Source organism: Megalops cyprinoides, chromosome 3, assembly GCF_013368585.1.
Source record: "Megalops cyprinoides isolate fMegCyp1 chromosome 3, fMegCyp1.pri, whole genome shotgun sequence".
Taxonomy (NCBI): domain Eukaryota; kingdom Metazoa; phylum Chordata; class Actinopteri; order Elopiformes; family Megalopidae; genus Megalops; species Megalops cyprinoides.
In genome coordinates, this window is record NC_050585.1 from 50,832,969 (window position 1) to 50,850,331 (window position 17,363).

At 44.9% G+C, this 17,363-nt stretch overlaps 1 protein-coding gene across 1 annotated transcript in view; it reads right to left on the reverse strand.

Moving 5' to 3' along the window:
• tecta (tectorin alpha) overlaps positions 1-10,847 on the reverse strand; it is a 34,134-nt gene extending 23,287 nt beyond the window's left edge. The window contains exons 1-10 of the mRNA XM_036523924.1: positions 10,784-10,847; positions 10,193-10,332; positions 8,097-8,384; positions 7,564-7,701; positions 6,823-6,988; positions 6,005-6,417; positions 4,936-5,506; positions 3,690-4,291; positions 1,901-2,471; positions 1-35 (exon numbers count right to left, since the gene is read on the reverse strand). The exon at positions 1-35 is cut by the window's left edge and continues 597 nt beyond it. Coding sequence (XP_036379817.1) covers positions 1-35; positions 1,901-2,471; positions 3,690-4,291; positions 4,936-5,506; positions 6,005-6,417; positions 6,823-6,988; positions 7,564-7,701; positions 8,097-8,384; positions 10,193-10,332; positions 10,784-10,847 — 2,988 coding nt within the window. The remainder of the gene's footprint in view (positions 36-1,900; positions 2,472-3,689; positions 4,292-4,935; positions 5,507-6,004; positions 6,418-6,822; positions 6,989-7,563; positions 7,702-8,096; positions 8,385-10,192; positions 10,333-10,783) is intronic.
• Positions 10,848-17,363: the final 6,516 nt, after the last annotated feature.

The window sequence follows — 17,363 nt, forward strand, 5'->3', positions numbered from 1 at the left end:
CTCCTCGAAGCGGCTGTTCTTCGGGCAGGGCAGGGCTGAAGACATAATGACAGGAGAGAGAGAGAGCCTGACAGACTCGGACGAACAGCTACCACCTGTTCCTCCGAGTCTGCTATGGCAAATAACCACTCAACCTCCCTAACAGACATGGCCAACCTCATCTTAGATTTCTTTCTTAACCTCATCTTTTTGTGGGTCTCTCTGTACGCTTCTAGGACACTTGTTTATTATGTTTGGTCTATAAACTGTTGTTCTTTGTTTTGCAATGTTTTCTAGAGGACAAAGAACAATATGAATTTCTCTTTGATCAAGTTATTCAGTGCTTAAGCAGGGCAGGGCTGCAGAGATAATGACAGGAGAGAGAGAGACAGAGAGAGAGAGAGAGAGACAGAGAGACAGAGAGACAGAGAGAGAGAGAGACAGAGAGACAGAGAGACAGAGAGAGAGAGGGAGAGAGAGAGAGAGACACAGAGAGAGAGAGAGAGAGAGACAGAGAGAGAGAGAGAGGGGGAGACAGAGAGACAGAGAGAGAGAGAGACAGAGAGACAGAGAGACAGAGAGAGAGAGGGAGAGAGAGAGAGAGACACAGAGAGAGAGAGAGAGAGAGACAGAGAGAGAGAGAGGGGGAGACAGAGAGAGAGAGAGAGAGAGAGAGAGAGAGAGAGAGAGAGAGGGGGAGACAGAGAGACAGAGAGAGAGAGACAGAGAGACAGAGAGACAGAGAGACAGAGAGAGAGAGAGAGAGGGGGAGACAGAGAGACAGAGAGAGAGAGAGACAGAGAGACAGAGAGACAGAGAGAGAGAGAGAGAGAGAGGGAGAGAGACAGAGAGAGAGAGGGAGAGAGACACAGAGAGAGAGAGAGAGAGACAGAGAGAGAGAGAGAGAGAGACAGAGAGAGAGAGAGAGGGGGGGGGAGACAGAGAGACAGAGAGAGAGAGAGACAGAGAGACAGAGAGAGAGAGAGAGGGAGAGAGACAGAGAGACAGAGAGACAGAGAGAGAGAGGGAGAGAGAGAGAGAGAGAGAAAACCTGACAGGCTAGGACGGACTAGCAACCTATGCATTGGCAACCTATGCTGTGGCATTTGCCACTCAAACTCTGTAACAGAAGCGGGACAGCACTGTGGTGTAGTGGTACAGAGCAGGGCTAGTAACCGAAAGGTTCGATTCCCCACTGGGGCACTGTACTCTTGGGCAAGGTACTAAATACAAAATTACCTCATTAAATATTCGGCTATATAAAACTGCAAATGTAAGATGGTCTGAATTAGAGCGTCTGCCAGATGACGTAATGGAACAGACATCAGCAATTTTGGCCTTTGGGTCTGTCAGATGCTGTGAGTTTCTCCACAAACTTCCAGTGCGCATTACGTCTGACCAAAAAACGACTGGTCGTGTTTTTGCCTTGTTCTCTAGAAGATACCTAGTCTGACTATAAGGCAGGGCAGAGCTGCAGTCATAATGACAGGAGAGAGAGAAAGAGCCTGACAGACAAGGAGGAATAGCTACCACCTCCACTTGAACAGCTGTAGAATTAACCAATCTCCCTAACAGACATGGACAACCTCATCCTTTAAATCTGTTAGATTTTGTGGCCCTCCCTTTATACTTCTGGGGCGCTTATTTATTATCTTTCCTCTAAAAACTGTTGGTCAGCGACCACCTCCAGCATCTGTGGCATTAACCATTCAAGCTCTCTAACAGACATGGGCAACTTGGGCAATCTATTAGTTTTTGCGGTCTTTCTATATATTTCCAGGGGACTTGTTTATTATGTTTGAGAAAATTGTTGTTTAAATTTTTTCAATGTTCTATAGAGGACAGAAGACAACGTGACTTTCTCTTTGACTGATTTATTCAGTGTCTAAGCAGAGGTTGTGTTGTGGAGGAGGGTACGTACGGCAGCTGGTGGCACTCCTCCAGGCCCCCAGGCTGACCTGGGCGTCCTGGCAGGCGGAGGCGTAGGCCTGCAGGGAGGAGCAGAGCGCGGATCGGTTCCCCTCACGGATGCACATGTTGTACAGGCAGTTCCGGAAGAAGGGCGAGGGGTTGACGGCGTTGTGGCAGGCCAGGAAGGAGCTGTTGTTGGGGTCGTTGATGTTGCCGCACAGCCAGGGGCTCTGGTACAGCCGTAGGTCCAAGCAGACGCGGTACAGGTCCTCGCAGTCGCCATTGCAGGTCAGGTCGTCGGTGATGGCCCTCCAGCCCTCGGCGAAGAGCTCTACGCTGTCGGCCAGCCGGCCGCTGGGCAGGCGCAGGTCGTCTGACGCGTTGCCGTTGAAGAAGCCGCACAGACCGCAGGTGGCGTTGTGGAAGAGGGTGGAGAGGGTGACGTTGAGCAGGCCCTGGCGGGTGTAGCGCACCTTGACCACGCCCGTCCACTCCACCACCGTGGCGTTGCCGGGGGCGCGGTAGATCAGCAGCGTCTCCATGGGGTGCACGTAGGGCAGGACGACCGGTTCTGTGTTCAGCTGTGGGTCGGGGGAACACCACTCAGTAACATTGCAATGGCAGTGTAGCATAGTCCTTAAGGAGCAGGACTTGTAACTGAAAGTTTGGCGGTTCAGTTCCCTGCTGGGGCACTGCTGCTGTACCCTTGGGCAAGGTACTTAACTCACAATTGCCCCAGTAAATGTCCAACTGTATGAATGGATAACTTTGTAAATGTATAATGTAATATATAGAAATTAGCATCTTTCCAGCCTAACATTCATTAGGACTGTCTGTGGGACTATTGTTGTAATGTCCTGGCTCTATTTAATTTTAAGTTCTTTACTTTTAATATTTCCTGATCATTTCTCCAATGAGTACTTTACCTTCCTAGGTCTTATGGAACTGCAGTTTTAGGATATAACACATTCTCCCACTGTGTATCTGTACAATAAATTACATACATCACATTTCAACAGTTTTGACAGAGGAAGTTTTTTCCACTTCTGTTCTGGGGCTACAGTCTTGCATGGTGGTAAGGAGCAAGACTCATAACAGAAAGGTTGCTGGTTCGGAGCGCTGCTGTGCCCTTGGGCAAGGTACGTAACCCATAATTACCTCAGTAAATATCCAGCTGTATAAATGGGTAACATGATAAAAAGGTTAACATGGTAACATGATAATATATGTAAGCTGCCCTGAATATGATCAGCTGGTCTGCTAAAATGCCACTAATGTAATGTAAAATCATTAGGACTGTCTGCAGGACTATTGTAGTAAGGTTCTGACTCTATTTAATTGTCAGCTCCTTAGTTTCAGTATTTCCTGATCATTTCTCTTGAGACTTTTACCTTCTCAGATCTCATGGAACGGCATGAGTTTTAGCATACAGCTCCCTCTCCCACTGTGTAACTACACAATATACTGCTGACATTACATTGCTCTTTCGACAGAGGTAGTTTTTTACACAGTTGTTTTGCCATGATTCATTTTTAACCCTTTCGTAACTTATTTTATGCTATGTAGCTTGCGTGTTATGCGTCACATTGTTCGTTATGTTTTCATTAGCTTTACTAAGCTTTAGTTTTCACCGCTGCATTTGCTATACTTTTTAACGCTAAATCCCTGTTTTCTCAAAGCTAAAATTAGCTAGAGTTTTTCCAATCTAGTGTTCTAATCACAGCGGTTTTACCGAACACGCTTAAACGGCTAATCACACCGGTGTGACCGTACGCGCAAAAGGGTTAAGCACCACTGACCCTGACGATGTCGAAATTGGACCCGCCCAGCAGCACCTCGAGGTGGGCCACCCTGGCCACCACTGGCCGGATCCAGGCGGGGCCTTTGTTCACGAGCCGGCGGCCGATCTTCACCTCCACCGAGGACACGTTGGGTGGCACTGGCCCGCAGGGCTTCAGCAGGAAGTACGAGTTCTCGTCCGGGAAGGAGAGGCCGGCCCCGTCGAAGGTGGACAGCACCTTCGTCTGGGCGAGGGAGCAGGTGGCGTCGCGGCGCAGGTAGCAGCCCAGCCGGCCCAGCTCGGCGGCACACACCTCGCCCTCGCCGCAGGTGTCGTTGAAGCAGGCGATCTCGCCCGCAGGGCCGCACACGCAGCGCTGCGTGCACCCCCCGGGCGACCCCGCCCAGAAGGACTCGTTGCGGGGGTAGTAGAGGCCGTCGCGCTCGCAGCCGCAGTCCTCCCGCCGCACGCAGCGGCTCCCGCTCAGGACGTAGCCCTCGTTGCACTGGCAGCCCTCCGTGCAGGGATGCGAGCAGTACAGGTGGGACGTCAGGTCCGAGCAGGAGGGCGGGCAGCTGCTGGTGCACACCTGGTAGTGGCTGAACTCCGGGCACGTCAGGGCTTTATGGGGGACAAGGACGGGCGGAAACACAGGAAATTTCAGACATTTTAGGTTGAGCTTGTGAACGGAAAGGCTTCTGGGACTCCCGTTCCCAGAAGTCCCTGCTGTCCGCCCTGCTGTCCACCGGTTCTGTTCCCTGATGGGGCACTGTTGTTGTACCCCTTGGGAAAGGTACTTAACCCACAATTGCCTTAGTAAATATTCAGCTGTATAAATGGATAAAAGTATGACCTGCAGTACTTTGTAAGTCGCGTTGGATAAGAACGTTTGCTAAATGGAAGTAACGTAATGTAGCTTAAAGCCAGCAATAATCTATCTTTCCACATTGCGTTGATACGAATCTATCAATTATCAAGAACAAAATATCTCTGCCAGTTTATTTCATCACTACTGTTTGTTAGATGGCAGAAAGGCACTGATCAGGAGATCCACCAAAGTGCTTGCTGCCTCTGAAAAGTGAATGCTTTTGTCATTGTGGGCGTATGTGGTGTGCGTGTTAATGTTATAGTTTCTTTTGGTCAGTAGAAAACCGCTGCCATTTTTATCCTTGGCAGAGCAGGCCGATTTTATTGCCACACATTTGGTCTGAATTTTGAGCAAGCAGCGTCCAAGCACAGTGTGTGAGAAAGAGGGGAAGACTGACCACAGAAAGAGCGGGACCTCCAGGCCCGTATGGTGACCCCCAGGGACTGGCAGGCCAGGGCGTAGGCCTGGATGGCCTGGCAGAGGGTGGTGATGTTGTCGCGGTTGCTGCACATGTCGTAGACGCAGCTGTACACGAAGGCGGTGGGGTCCACCACGTTGCGGCAGTCCCGGAAGGGCCCGTCCGTCTTGTTGATGAGGCCGCAGTAGTCGGGCCGGAAGTAGAAGGACTCGGCCGCGGGGTCGCAGAGGCTGCAGTTGTACGCGCAGCCGTCGGTGCAGCGCCAGTCGGCGTCCTCTACATGCCAGCCGCCGCCCAGCTCCACCACGCTCTCCGCCAGCGAGCCGTCAGGCAGCACGGGGTCGTCGGCGGGGTCGTCGTTGTAGTTACCGCACAGGCCGCAGGTGTTGTTGAAGTAGGAGCTGGGCAGGGAGATGGAGGCGTAGTGCTGCCCGTCATACGTCACCAGCAGGCCGAAGTCTGCCTCCAGTGAAACTGCCACCCCCGACTGGTACACCCGCACGGCACCCAGCTGCAGCTGCACCGGCAGTGTCTTCAGCAGACCGTCCACCTGGGGAGCAAGAGATTTGCACAGTGTCTGTGTCAATGAGGGATCATGCCATTTTTGACCGTAATGTACTCAAATATTGAAATTAATCTTATTCATTTATCAATGAATTTGTAGACAGGATAACCCCCTTGTGATGGAACATCTCTATGAGACATAAATTATAAAAACAGCGTAATGTAATACATAGCAAACATGATAATACATCAAAAGATTGTAATCAATACTATGAACAAAGAGTATAAAAAACAAATATATGTGGCAAAACAGTAAATAGATCGGGATTTATCAATAAGTACAACTGAAGCACATCACAGCAAGAGCATTCTCATAGTCCCAATGATTTTTAAAATTTTGTGATTTAGCATAATATGTGCTTTGTAATATATCTGTGCATATTCAGGAAATCAAGCAAGAGTGACCACACTTGCTGGTGCCGTGCCAGGTTGACCATCTGGAAGATTTTTGGCCAAGGAGGGGGACGACCTTTCGGTGTCTCACCTGCACGGTGCCAAGACTGCCCTTCGGCAGAGTGACGCGGTGGCCGTACACCTCCACGGTGATGTCCCGCAGCCAGGAGACGGTGGCCATGCCGCGGTTCTCGTTCTTGGCCTCCACGCTGAAGGTGGGGAGCCCCATGACGTCCCAGCACGGCCGCGCCAGCAGGTAGGAACAGGTGCCCTGGAAGTGGTAGAGGAAGCCGTCGAAAGTGTGGTAGTGCGGGTCGCCGAAGACCACGCAGGTGCTGGTGCGCGTGGGCTGGCAGTAGTACGCCCCCTCCAGCTGCTCGCAGGTCTCCAGCTGCCCGCACGGCGCCTCCTGGCACATCACCTCGTTGTCCAGGTCCAGGCAGCGGCACCTTTGCGAGCACTGGTCCGAGAGCCAGAAGACCTCCCCGCGCCGATAATACCGCCCTGAGACGGAAGGGTGGAGTGTTACTGACAGAGTGGCAGATGTACACCGTCAGAGAGGAATCGCAAAGAGACTCCTCTTTTAAAGGACAAAGGAGGGCAAAAACAAGCCCTTACAATACTGCATCAGCATAATTTTTTATGTCATTTTCTCATATCTGTCTGGACAAGAGGGAGAGAGAAAAACAGAAGTGTAGCATAGTGGTTAAGGAGCAGGACTCGTTCAATTCCCCGCTAGGGCACTGCTGTCGTACCCTTGGGCAAGGTACTTAACCCACAACTGCCTCAGTAAATATCCAGCTATATAAATGGATTACGTCAACTGACGTAAATCACTCTGGATAAGAGTTTCTGCTAAATGCCAATAATGTAATGCAATGTAAAGTGAATATGGTAAAGGAATTGTACCGTTAAGGCTGCATCCGTTGGCTGGGTCTATCTGGTCAGTATCAATGCGGAAGAGCCAGCGTCCGGGCTGGTTGACGTTTGTGGTCTGCTCAATGTTGACGACATCGTTTGAGCGCGACCCAGGCAGGTTAAAGAAGTGACTGATGTCTCCACCATTGAAACCTGACTGGAGAGGAGAGGGGAGAAAGGAGAGGAAGGAAACTGGAATAAGAAAAACTGAATCTGGAAATACCTTGCTGGTCCTCATAGACAAATTAAAAAAATACATGAATTGTTAAAATAATGGTAACATAAAACAGATGACATCAAAGGTAAAATCAAACTTGTTGCCTGCTTAGTATGTCCCTGTTTACACTCAGAATGCGAATGCTGAAATTACGTAATACAAGGAATTTTGGACAGGAAACACTGTAAACTCACAGTGGTTGGAGAGTTACATTTGAGATCTTCCTCTATATTTTTATTTATTGAAAGAAAACCATCGAGCTGACAATAAATGATTCTGAGTGACATATTTGCATGTTGGAAAGTGGAGTATCATTTCAACACTGAAATGATGCTACATACCTCAAGGGCTACAAACTGATAGGACTTATCCAACGTGAAAGCAAGCAAATTTCTCACACTTTTTCCATCACGAGGTGACACATCAGTGGACAACACGTTACAGTTTGAATGCCATATGCACAAACAGGTAGCCTTGCATGTGACCAGTCGGTAGATTTGTGGGCTCTTGGTTACCTGTGCTGTAGTTCCACCCAAACCAGTCAAGGGGTCTCCTCCACTGGCAGTCCCAGTGCTCCAGGCTATCTCCCCATAGTTAAACATGGAGAAGTATGCAACACCGTCAGAAATGAGCACACATTGAAAGGTGTTCACCTGCCCAGAGAAAAACAGAAGAGACACAAATGCTGATTTATTGAATCTTTTTCAATTAGTTTTGTTTGATCGAGTAATCAAAACGCTACCTCTAAAATTAATTTATTGATAGTAAAACATTAAGAAAAGGATTAATATGTTTTTTTTTTTTTTTTTACATTATATTACATTCATTTAGCAGAAGCGCTTATCCAGAGTGACTTCCAGCACAGAAGTGTATCCATTCAAGTTGAATGAGCAACAGTGTCAGACAAATTATTTTAGGCAAAGTTATACCTTCGTCTTACTGCCCATTTATTTATGCACTGTTCATATTTATGATAAATTGTAGGTTCACGTGTATGCTAATAACTATAGATGTGATTTATGAAGAGATACAAGTGATCTTTTTTTACCGGAGTGATCTGGCTCCCTCCATAGAATGTGACCTGGTGCCAGGTTGCGATGAAGACCCAGATGGCCCTGAAGGAGGCCATGTTCTTGAAGTGCTTGCGGATGTCTTGGGTGGCCCTTTCTAGGATATCAGGCTCCGTGGTCTCGCGGTAGTACACATCGCCGCGGATACCGTTGTGGACGTCGGTCCAAAAGGGCGCGATGAAGGAGCGGCTGTCGGTGAGGGGGAAGGCCTCGGGCGTGAACTGACTCACCTGCACGTTGAAGGAGATCACGCCGTTGTTGTTGACCTATGGTGACATAAAACAGCCTTGTTAGCCGATGCTTTGTGGCAGGACTCGTTCTACATAGGGGCCCGAGTAAGCAAGGCCCACCCAAGCTTTTATTTGCCCTCAACAAGCATACAGACCCATAGCAGCAATTCCTGGCTCACCATCCTTCTTAATAAGCAGTTTAGTCCTCCAGATATGCTACTATTGTCCCCCTACCATTTAAGAAAGCTGGAAGAAACCAGCACTGTTTTGTGATGTTTCTTCACTAATACACTTACATTACTCGGACTTTCGTTTGTGGGCTTTGACTCACAATAATAAAATTGCTAAACCAAATTGCTAAATATAAGTGTAAACAGGCATAACAAATTCCAAAATGCTATAGTCCTATAGTCAGTAGAAATGAAGAAATGGACCGTAAAGCGAAACCTCTCAATGCTTATTCAAATGACTTGACTGAAATATTGCAGTGAAACTGCATGACAACGCCAAAAGACATTAGGCCTACATTAATTAATAACATAGTAATCAGCAATCGGCAACAGTGTGCTCAAGTGTTCAGACATTTGCCCTAACATAGACAGAATGGAGTCAGCGTGTACTTTTTAAACCAATACAACGATCCAGTTTTATTAATAATTAATAAACAAAGAAAAACATGAGACGCGATAAGAGAAATGCAAGCCCCAAGTCTCACATATATTCTGTTTTATCTGTTTCATCAAGTTTTGTGGTCAAGAGATTAGGAGATCAAGAGGGTGCCTTGTAAATATGCCATGTACATTTGCTGTATGTAATTACCTGTGTAGTACTATGTAAGTACACTTTATTACACAGTGCTTTGTTTAATAATAAAAAAAAAAAAACACATTGTCAGTTAATGAAGTTATGTGTGTACTTACAGGTGTAATTACATTAGCAGTTGAGAGTTTTCTATACAGTCCTGTATGAACAGGTATACTTACATGGGAGCAGATACTTCCATAGTACTTACATATGTAATAACACAGGTACAAATCCACCATAAATTAAAGAGTTATTTAACAAGACAGGTATGCCTCTGGTAATAAAGGCCCTCAAACAACGCTGCGTCATAACAAAGTTACAATTAAAAAGGATTATGATTTAAATGTGATATTTGTTTTTAAAAATCACCAGAAATCAGAGCTCTACAAAGCACTCGCCTTCTGAAACTAAACAATAGTTGTTTGTTTACATTATCAAAAGCCAACCAACAGAGCGAATTTGCGTTTCAAATAAACTTGTATGAGTGAATTTGAAATAAATGGCATCTGTGTCACTTCTTCCATTACCATTTCTCATGAATAGAAGTGACTAAATGAGTAATGTGAGTGCGAGTAGCCATTCTGGGCAAAAGATGAAAATGCAGGAGGGTATAATTAAGAGAATGAAAAAGAGAAATTGTGTGTTTGTGTCAACACTGAAAACCATTTAAAAGTCAATCAGAAAAACCTGTCAGGATGCTAGCGATGCCAGCAGATCTAAGACAGTGATGGTTACATCGCTAGCTCCAAGTGAAATGTAGCTCTTAATGTAAATGTAAATTTGAATGTATGTTCAATATTCATTTGTCAAATAAATTTGTTTTGTGTTGAAGGCATAATTTATGCTACTTCTTGAGTAGCTAAAAATGTTTTGCTCGTGTTCCCATTTTGTGATATCCTGGAGCACGACCCATGTATGTCATGCAATTAATACCTCTGGTAATGAAATGTTTTATAACAATGTGACCTTATAAAACACATATGCTTAGTTCATTGAGGTAAAAAGTGGGAAAAGAATCCCAGGAACACGCTTGGACTTACATATATGGAGCGATAGGGGACGTTAAAGAAGATGAATGGGATGAGCAGGAACAGCTCTGGAGAGCTCCCGTCGTCCATTTTGGAGGTCTCAGAATCCCTATGGGCCTGCCCGAATGGGTACAGGATATCCTGAGAAAAAGCTACACGGAAAGGAAACAGATAGAGGCTTATTGTCACAGGGTAACTTCTGGTCACGATTCCACAGATAAGCCTGTTCGCATAGATAGGTCATCTGATACATTTTCAATGGTGACATTTTGATGTATGATTAAATCAATGGTGTTTCTGTCTAACATGAAAAGACAGGAGTTGGGAGGTCTCTGCTTGTCCATATAAGGTGACAAGGTTTCTAATGTCTGTGTATTGTCTAGTTTCAAAACAATTTTAACATAGCACATGTGATAACGTTGGACTTGGATTTCATAGAGACAATTAAGAATAGATGGGTCTCTAGCCTGTCCTCTGATTGGTTACCTTTCAGCTCTATTCTATTGGACTCTACTATGGCTTGATATGGAAAACCAGAAAGCAGACAAGAATAATGATGTCAGAGACAAGGTAAGTTAGGAAAGGCCAGGTAAGTCAGCTCACCTCTAATGGGAGCCAGGATGCCGATGAGGTGGATTAGAACAACCGGAGTGCTTGCTTTGATCATCCTGATGCTCCAGGGATAGAGAGGGAAAATGACTCGGAGAAGATCAAGCATTTGATGATTTGTCATTATATTAAATAATGGCTGGCAGTATCTGACAATAGCTGAGATGTTGTTTATTTATGTTAAGAAAGAACACAACTTCCACAGCTCTCTGTGCTTTAAGAAAATCTTCTACAGAGGTTCCAGGTGTGAAATGGACGCCATGCTCTCTACTATTGGCTTCTGTGGCTCTTGTACCTGAAAAACATCTCACTTTTATAACCTGCCCCATGTCTGAGTCTCTCCAGTTTCTTTTGAAGAATTTAACTTGATTGCTATTTTAAAGGAGCTTTCTAAGTTTAAAGGACCTGCATCGTCTTCTGACTTGACTGTAACAACAAAACAAATCAAAGTTCTTTTACAGGAAGGCTAAATCTTCTGGGGACGTTTATTGAAAAGACTAAAACATCTTCCTATCCAACAGCTAAGACTGCTATACGTGATCCCTATGCATGTATATCCTGTGACATGTAGTTGCAACAGCAGTACAACATCCGGTACGAGGTCCCCGGTCAATTCAAACAGTTCTCCTGACGGCCGCGGCAAACAAAATGAAGAAGTGACATGAGTGTGCTCAAACAGCGTTACGAAACAAAGAAGTGGGAGAAAGCGGAGAGCGGGTCGCCGATACATTAACTTCCCCTCTTAAAGAGCAGTCTCCCAGGCCTCCCAAGGGTTTCCCCTTTTTCTTATCACAACGGCCGTTAGCTGAGCTTTTAAAAGGGCCCATTATCCAGAGAGGAACAATGTGGCGGGATCACTTTCTCCTAGTTGAGTTGAGTTGTGAGGGGATCACAGTATGGTCCACAGTGTGCCAGCAGCTCCAGCTTGGTTCGTATCTCCACGTCTGCTGAATGAGGCTTCGGGGTAGACGGAGGCTTCATTACCCCATTTGTTTGTGTGCCATGCCTTGTTGGCTGTAGAGGACTACATAAACAGTAGACACTAATGGCTTTAATTAAGCGGTCTTAAATTGCTGGGGTCTGCTGTGTGGCCTCTCGTGCGGGTGCCCCACCTCATATGTTTCAAATTGGGGATCCAGGATTTGTTGCCAAGATTTTATAGAAACATATTGCAATTCAAATTTCTGTGCTAATTGGTTAATCTGAAGATATGAGATAAAGATAAATCTAGGTTTACGTGCTATGAGGCATGACCACATTGCTCATGTTACCATTCAGGTGTTGTTGGGTTTAACAAATTCTAACTAATTCCATGTTTTGACCATCTTACAAAATGCTTGTGTAGGATTTGTGTGATCTAGGAATTTTACTGGGAAATTGTAGCCTGGTATTGTGTCTATAAAAGTGGTAAACACATGCATACCACCAACAAGTATGTATGTTCATTTAGCCTTCCCTAATCTCATGTCCTTCACCTCTGTAATTATGTCATCTGTCTCTCAGCTTGGGAAAATGAAGCAGACAAATAATTTAGCAGTGCACATCAATAGTCCTCTTTTACTTATCAGTTCATTAAGATCCTGTATTATGTGTGTATTTTGTATTATTATTAATTATGGACACTATAACTTTCCATTACAGTAAGTACTGCATGCATTTTCATAACACCATTTCATCCTGGAGAGTATTAATGAACAATCATGAGAACAATATGAATTCTTTCACCTGTCTCATCTGTGATACAGCTAAAGAGCTGAAGTATGAGTCTGTCCATATTCAGTCAATTTGGGTTTGTTAGTGTTGATGTTAGCTAGTGTTCAAAAAATGATGAAAATTTATACATTAAGCACAGCACTTGGGTATTAGTTCAGACATAAATATGTTAAGTTTAATAAACAGGTTCATGCTTATCAAACATGCTTACTTTTCAAACAAGGGTCTTAATTTTATCTCTAATTGGACCTGACATCAACATTACTGATGCACTTAGTAAATAGCTGACACCTTTTATTTCAGGATAAATGTCATTTTATGCTGTCTACACTCTTCTTTATCTGTTAAGCCTTTAAGTTATATTAAGTTAATAAAACAATTGTCTATAAGACACATATGTTTGACAGCCTAACCACAAGCAAAAACAAAAATATACAATTAATAATTCATACTGTGAAAATGTCTTCATATAAAACCACTAAAAACAGTACTTGATTAATAGCCACTGCTGCATATTTGACTTCTGGATCCACAAACAATAAATAATACAGTAGCATTAATAATGTATAGTTGGAGGAGACACTTGTGCTCACTTGAAACTTCTATTTTTCTGCTCAAACTCATTCTAAATGATAAATGTTTTTCCAGAAGAATTAATACTGATTTGTGTCCACCATTTAGCCATCATTTTAAGCTAGGCTGTGTCAGTGATTACACATCATAGCCAAAACAAAGGTAATAGGCTACAAAATGCAATGTATTAATCTATTGGTAATTTGCTAAAACAAAGGCACCCACTTGGTCAAAATAGTGTTGGAAAACTATACTGTTTTCCTTGACAGCTGATACTTTTATTATTTACATTAAAAATGTATCAGTGCATTAACAGATCTAACTCTGCACCTGAACCATGCTGCCCGCTCTGGGAAACAAATCAGATAAGATCTTACAAAGCATCTTCCAATTTTCCATTTTAAAACATTTTCCATTCCTTCTAAATATGAATGGTTGTAATTACAGTTAAAACACTCTAATTCGGTAATATTTTCAAGTTGACATCAAGGTTAAAATTGCAATTTTCACATGGGAATGCAAGCCTGCAATCTTTAGGTTGGGATTTCAGGATATGGCTGTGCCCTAACCCCTACACCTCTGTTTGCTTAAGAAGAATCTCTCTAAAGGAACATACTATTGGTAGAATAGTGCTGGTAAGCAGACCCCTCAAAATTTGAACTTTTTTTTATTTTTTAACTCCTTTCTTATGTCACTGGAGGTGACCAGGAATTACATGGCCAGTCTTATGCGCGCTATGCAAATGTTATGACAACACCTGGCAGCTGTTGCAGCTACTGGAGTGTGGAGATGAGCTGCTGAGAACCCCGCAGGGTGAGTGGCTTCACTTACCTGCTTCCGAAGAAAAATGCATGCGCCACACCTCTCACCAGGCTTCCAACGACACAGACCCTGCTCCCATGAAACTGGGTAACATCCACAGGCTTAAAAGAGCAGAGAGGGTGGACTGGGGGAGGATGAGGAGGGGTGGGTAGGGGGGGAAAAGCCCAACCACAGAAACACTTTTTCGTCCCCTTTCCCTTGGATCACTGGAAATCGCAGAAGCCGGTGCGAATTCCTGCCTGATGGATTTCAGAAGGAGAATAAAGGAATCCCAGAAACCGGGGGCAGAATTGGAGTAGAAAGTGTAGACCCTAGTGAAGTGTTGGGATGAGCTCCTCTGGTGTTCCGTGCTTCTTTTTTCATGGGGGATAGTGTTTAACTTAATCTGAGATCAGCTTTTTTTGGGGGAAGGGGTAGATGGGGGCGGGTGAGTGGGGTAGCCCAAGTGTGCTCTGAGTGAGAGAGAGAGAGAGAGAGAGTCGGGAGGGAGGGAGGGAGGGACACTGCATGCAAAGGAACATTGAAACAAGACCTTATTTTCTTCCAAGCATGGAAGGCAAAACTGTTTGAACAAAGAGGATTTCTGAAAGAAATGTCAGGCCGTTGGATTTAAACCTAATTCCCCAACCAGACTCCCAGTAGGGTACACTCTTTATTGCAAAAGCTTGCGTTCAGAGCAAAAAGGCAAAGAGCCACGCTCTCACTCCGGGGTATAAAAAAAAGCAAAACCTGCTTTAAAAAAGAAGGAAAGATAGAGTTACAGAATTAACATGAGTCACTTGGAACACACTGTGTGTTCTTTCTTGTTGTTTCCCTCTAATTAAGACGGTCTCATTTGCAATGCACACAAAAAAAGGGAGCTCATTACCATAGATTCCGAAAAGATTGCATCGATTTTCGGGGGAAATCGCAGGTGAATCCGTGCTGATAAAGGATGGGAAGAGATAGGAGTCAGACAGGCTTTTGTTTGGGAGGACAGTGGAGGGTAACAGGAGAGCCAGAGAGCAGCATGTGTGAAAGGCAGCAGCACTGGAGACGAGCCCCGGACTCCTATTGACCAAGGGTCCTTTTAATGGAGGATTCTTTTACACCTGCAGTTCCTTGTTTTGCAAATTCACAAATACCATACCCTAACTCCTAAAGAGAAAAAATACAGGGTCCCAACTGGCCGGCTGCTCCGGATGGGCTCATCCTATATTGGCTCAGTGTGTCAAAGGCGGCCGGTGATGGTGAGGACGTGGGAGATGGGAGTGATGGACTGATAGACATCGCTTTCTCACACCGCTTACACATCGGCTCTGTTGGTTTTATGGGAAGGCCGTGATGATGAGGGATAAGGGACTCCATGGTGACTCGCTCAGATTCCATCGAAATGAGATCACAGCGTTGTGTAATCGGTCTACATGCGCTAGGCTGCAGCTGGGTTAAATGGCACCCATTGATATGAGCACAACTCTCAAATATCAATAACATGGCCTCACTTGCAGGGGTTGTGCCAAATTAAACCTTTATAATTACTGAAAATACAAAAAAAGGCATCAATGGAATTCCTCAAAACATGGTTACTAACTCAGATGATCTAGTTATCAAATTCAATGGCAGCAAATGAATCATTTGACAAATGAGTGTGTGAGGAAGATATATCAAAGATATATCAAATATAACCAACTTTTTACAGATTAGTTTCCTCCATGCTGTGGACGCATCAAGCTTGACCTTCCAAAAAGAGGCCACGGACTTCAATTCAGGTAGGTCCAAGCTGGAAGCCACCCAATCCCCAATTTGCATCCGTTGATTTCCAGTCTCTAACCTCCCTTGCCCAACAGTTGGCCTTGCCCTGCACCCCTCTCTGCTGTTCCACAATACAGATCCCCTTCAAGTAACCCAAACCTTCTTCCAGACGACTCCTTCTCTTTGGCGTACAATGGGCTCTGTTCAGCACTCTTGTGCCCTTGCTCTGGCTCTATAATGCCAGGGTGTATCAGGATACCAGCTGGCCAGGTTCACCTTCCAGCAAGGTCTTGGGTATGGCAGAGAGAGTAAAGAACTGCTTTAACCCTGACCTTGTATGTGCACTTAATCTCCCACCAAGGCCTAGAACCCATGCCTGCTCGCTCTTCTCGTCCACATACCTTATTATGAGCAGTCTTCATGGAAAAAGGTGTAAGACATCCAGGGTGAGGACTGCGGCCAAGCCGACTCTGATCTGGCCCCCCTGAGCAGCACAGTTCAAGTTTGCCGAATTTGGAGTTTAAGTGGGCGCCCAGCGCCAGGCACGGACCAATGGCGATGGCCAACTGACCTTCTTGTTCACTCCCACCGGCAATGTTTTCATCACGTCGGGGGTTAGATGTCACCAATTAAGCTGATTATTTTGGAGCCAAGTTGTTGTAGTGATCCGACAATTCCCGACTGGAGGAGGTCCAGTTGGAAGACTGCTCAAGACTCGCAGTAGCACCATTGTAGTTGACTATTACAGCTCTCAAATGACTCAACAAACTGAAATGACAACAGGAAATGCAGTTCTGCAGTTATTATTCTTACTTCACCAATCTATCCAAAGATTACTAATGTATTCACAGTGATATCAATAATTGCATTAATCATATCATGATTACAGTTACAGTTGCAATTTTCATAATTCCTTTTTCTATGTATTTGGCTACACTCCAATCACTTGAAATGAACTCAGTCTATGTAAATGCCAATAAATATATGTATTTTTAATGAACAGAATATGAGGTTGGTGGAAAAAAAGTCAAGACACGAGACAGCCAGGTTTAAAATCAGGAAACTCTTCAAGGTTTAATAAATCATCATTTCACAGTAAGGGTCAGTGAGAGACAGGCGAGGGCACGGCTCTCCTGGAAACAAACAAGCTGGCCTCCAACTCAGCTGCAAAGCAAGGAAAACAAGTCATTCGGAGTAATCAGCCTCCGGTAACTACAACCTTACGATTGTCTTGAATTGCAGTTTTAGCTTTCAGCAGTGCAGCTACCCAGACACACTTTCAAACATGTCCGATTTGACCTTTAACCTCAGTGTTGACCCCTTCTACTCCTCGTGCGAGTGTAAAGAAGACAATGCCGCAGTACTCCAGTTGCCATAGAAATGCTGAGATGGGCTTGGCGATAAACTGTCTTTAACACGGCATACAGAACAACTGTACAATAGCAACAGCAGCCCCTAAGAAATTACTCTGCTCCTCTTGCTATTTAACAATTATCGTTTCTTTGGTTAAGCACTGTCCTTGATGTTACATAACTGAACGTAAAGTGAAAACCTACATTGCATCTGGAGTTTCTGATCAACTTAACCGGTAAGCAATGACAATGCTGATGACATGCAGCCCGTTCAAAAAACCTGTGCAGGAAGGTGGTGGCTGTGAACAGCATTGACTCTTCTGTTGGCATCTGCATTTTTCAGATTTAAAGTAAACTAGTAGCATTCCCACATCTTCAGCAGA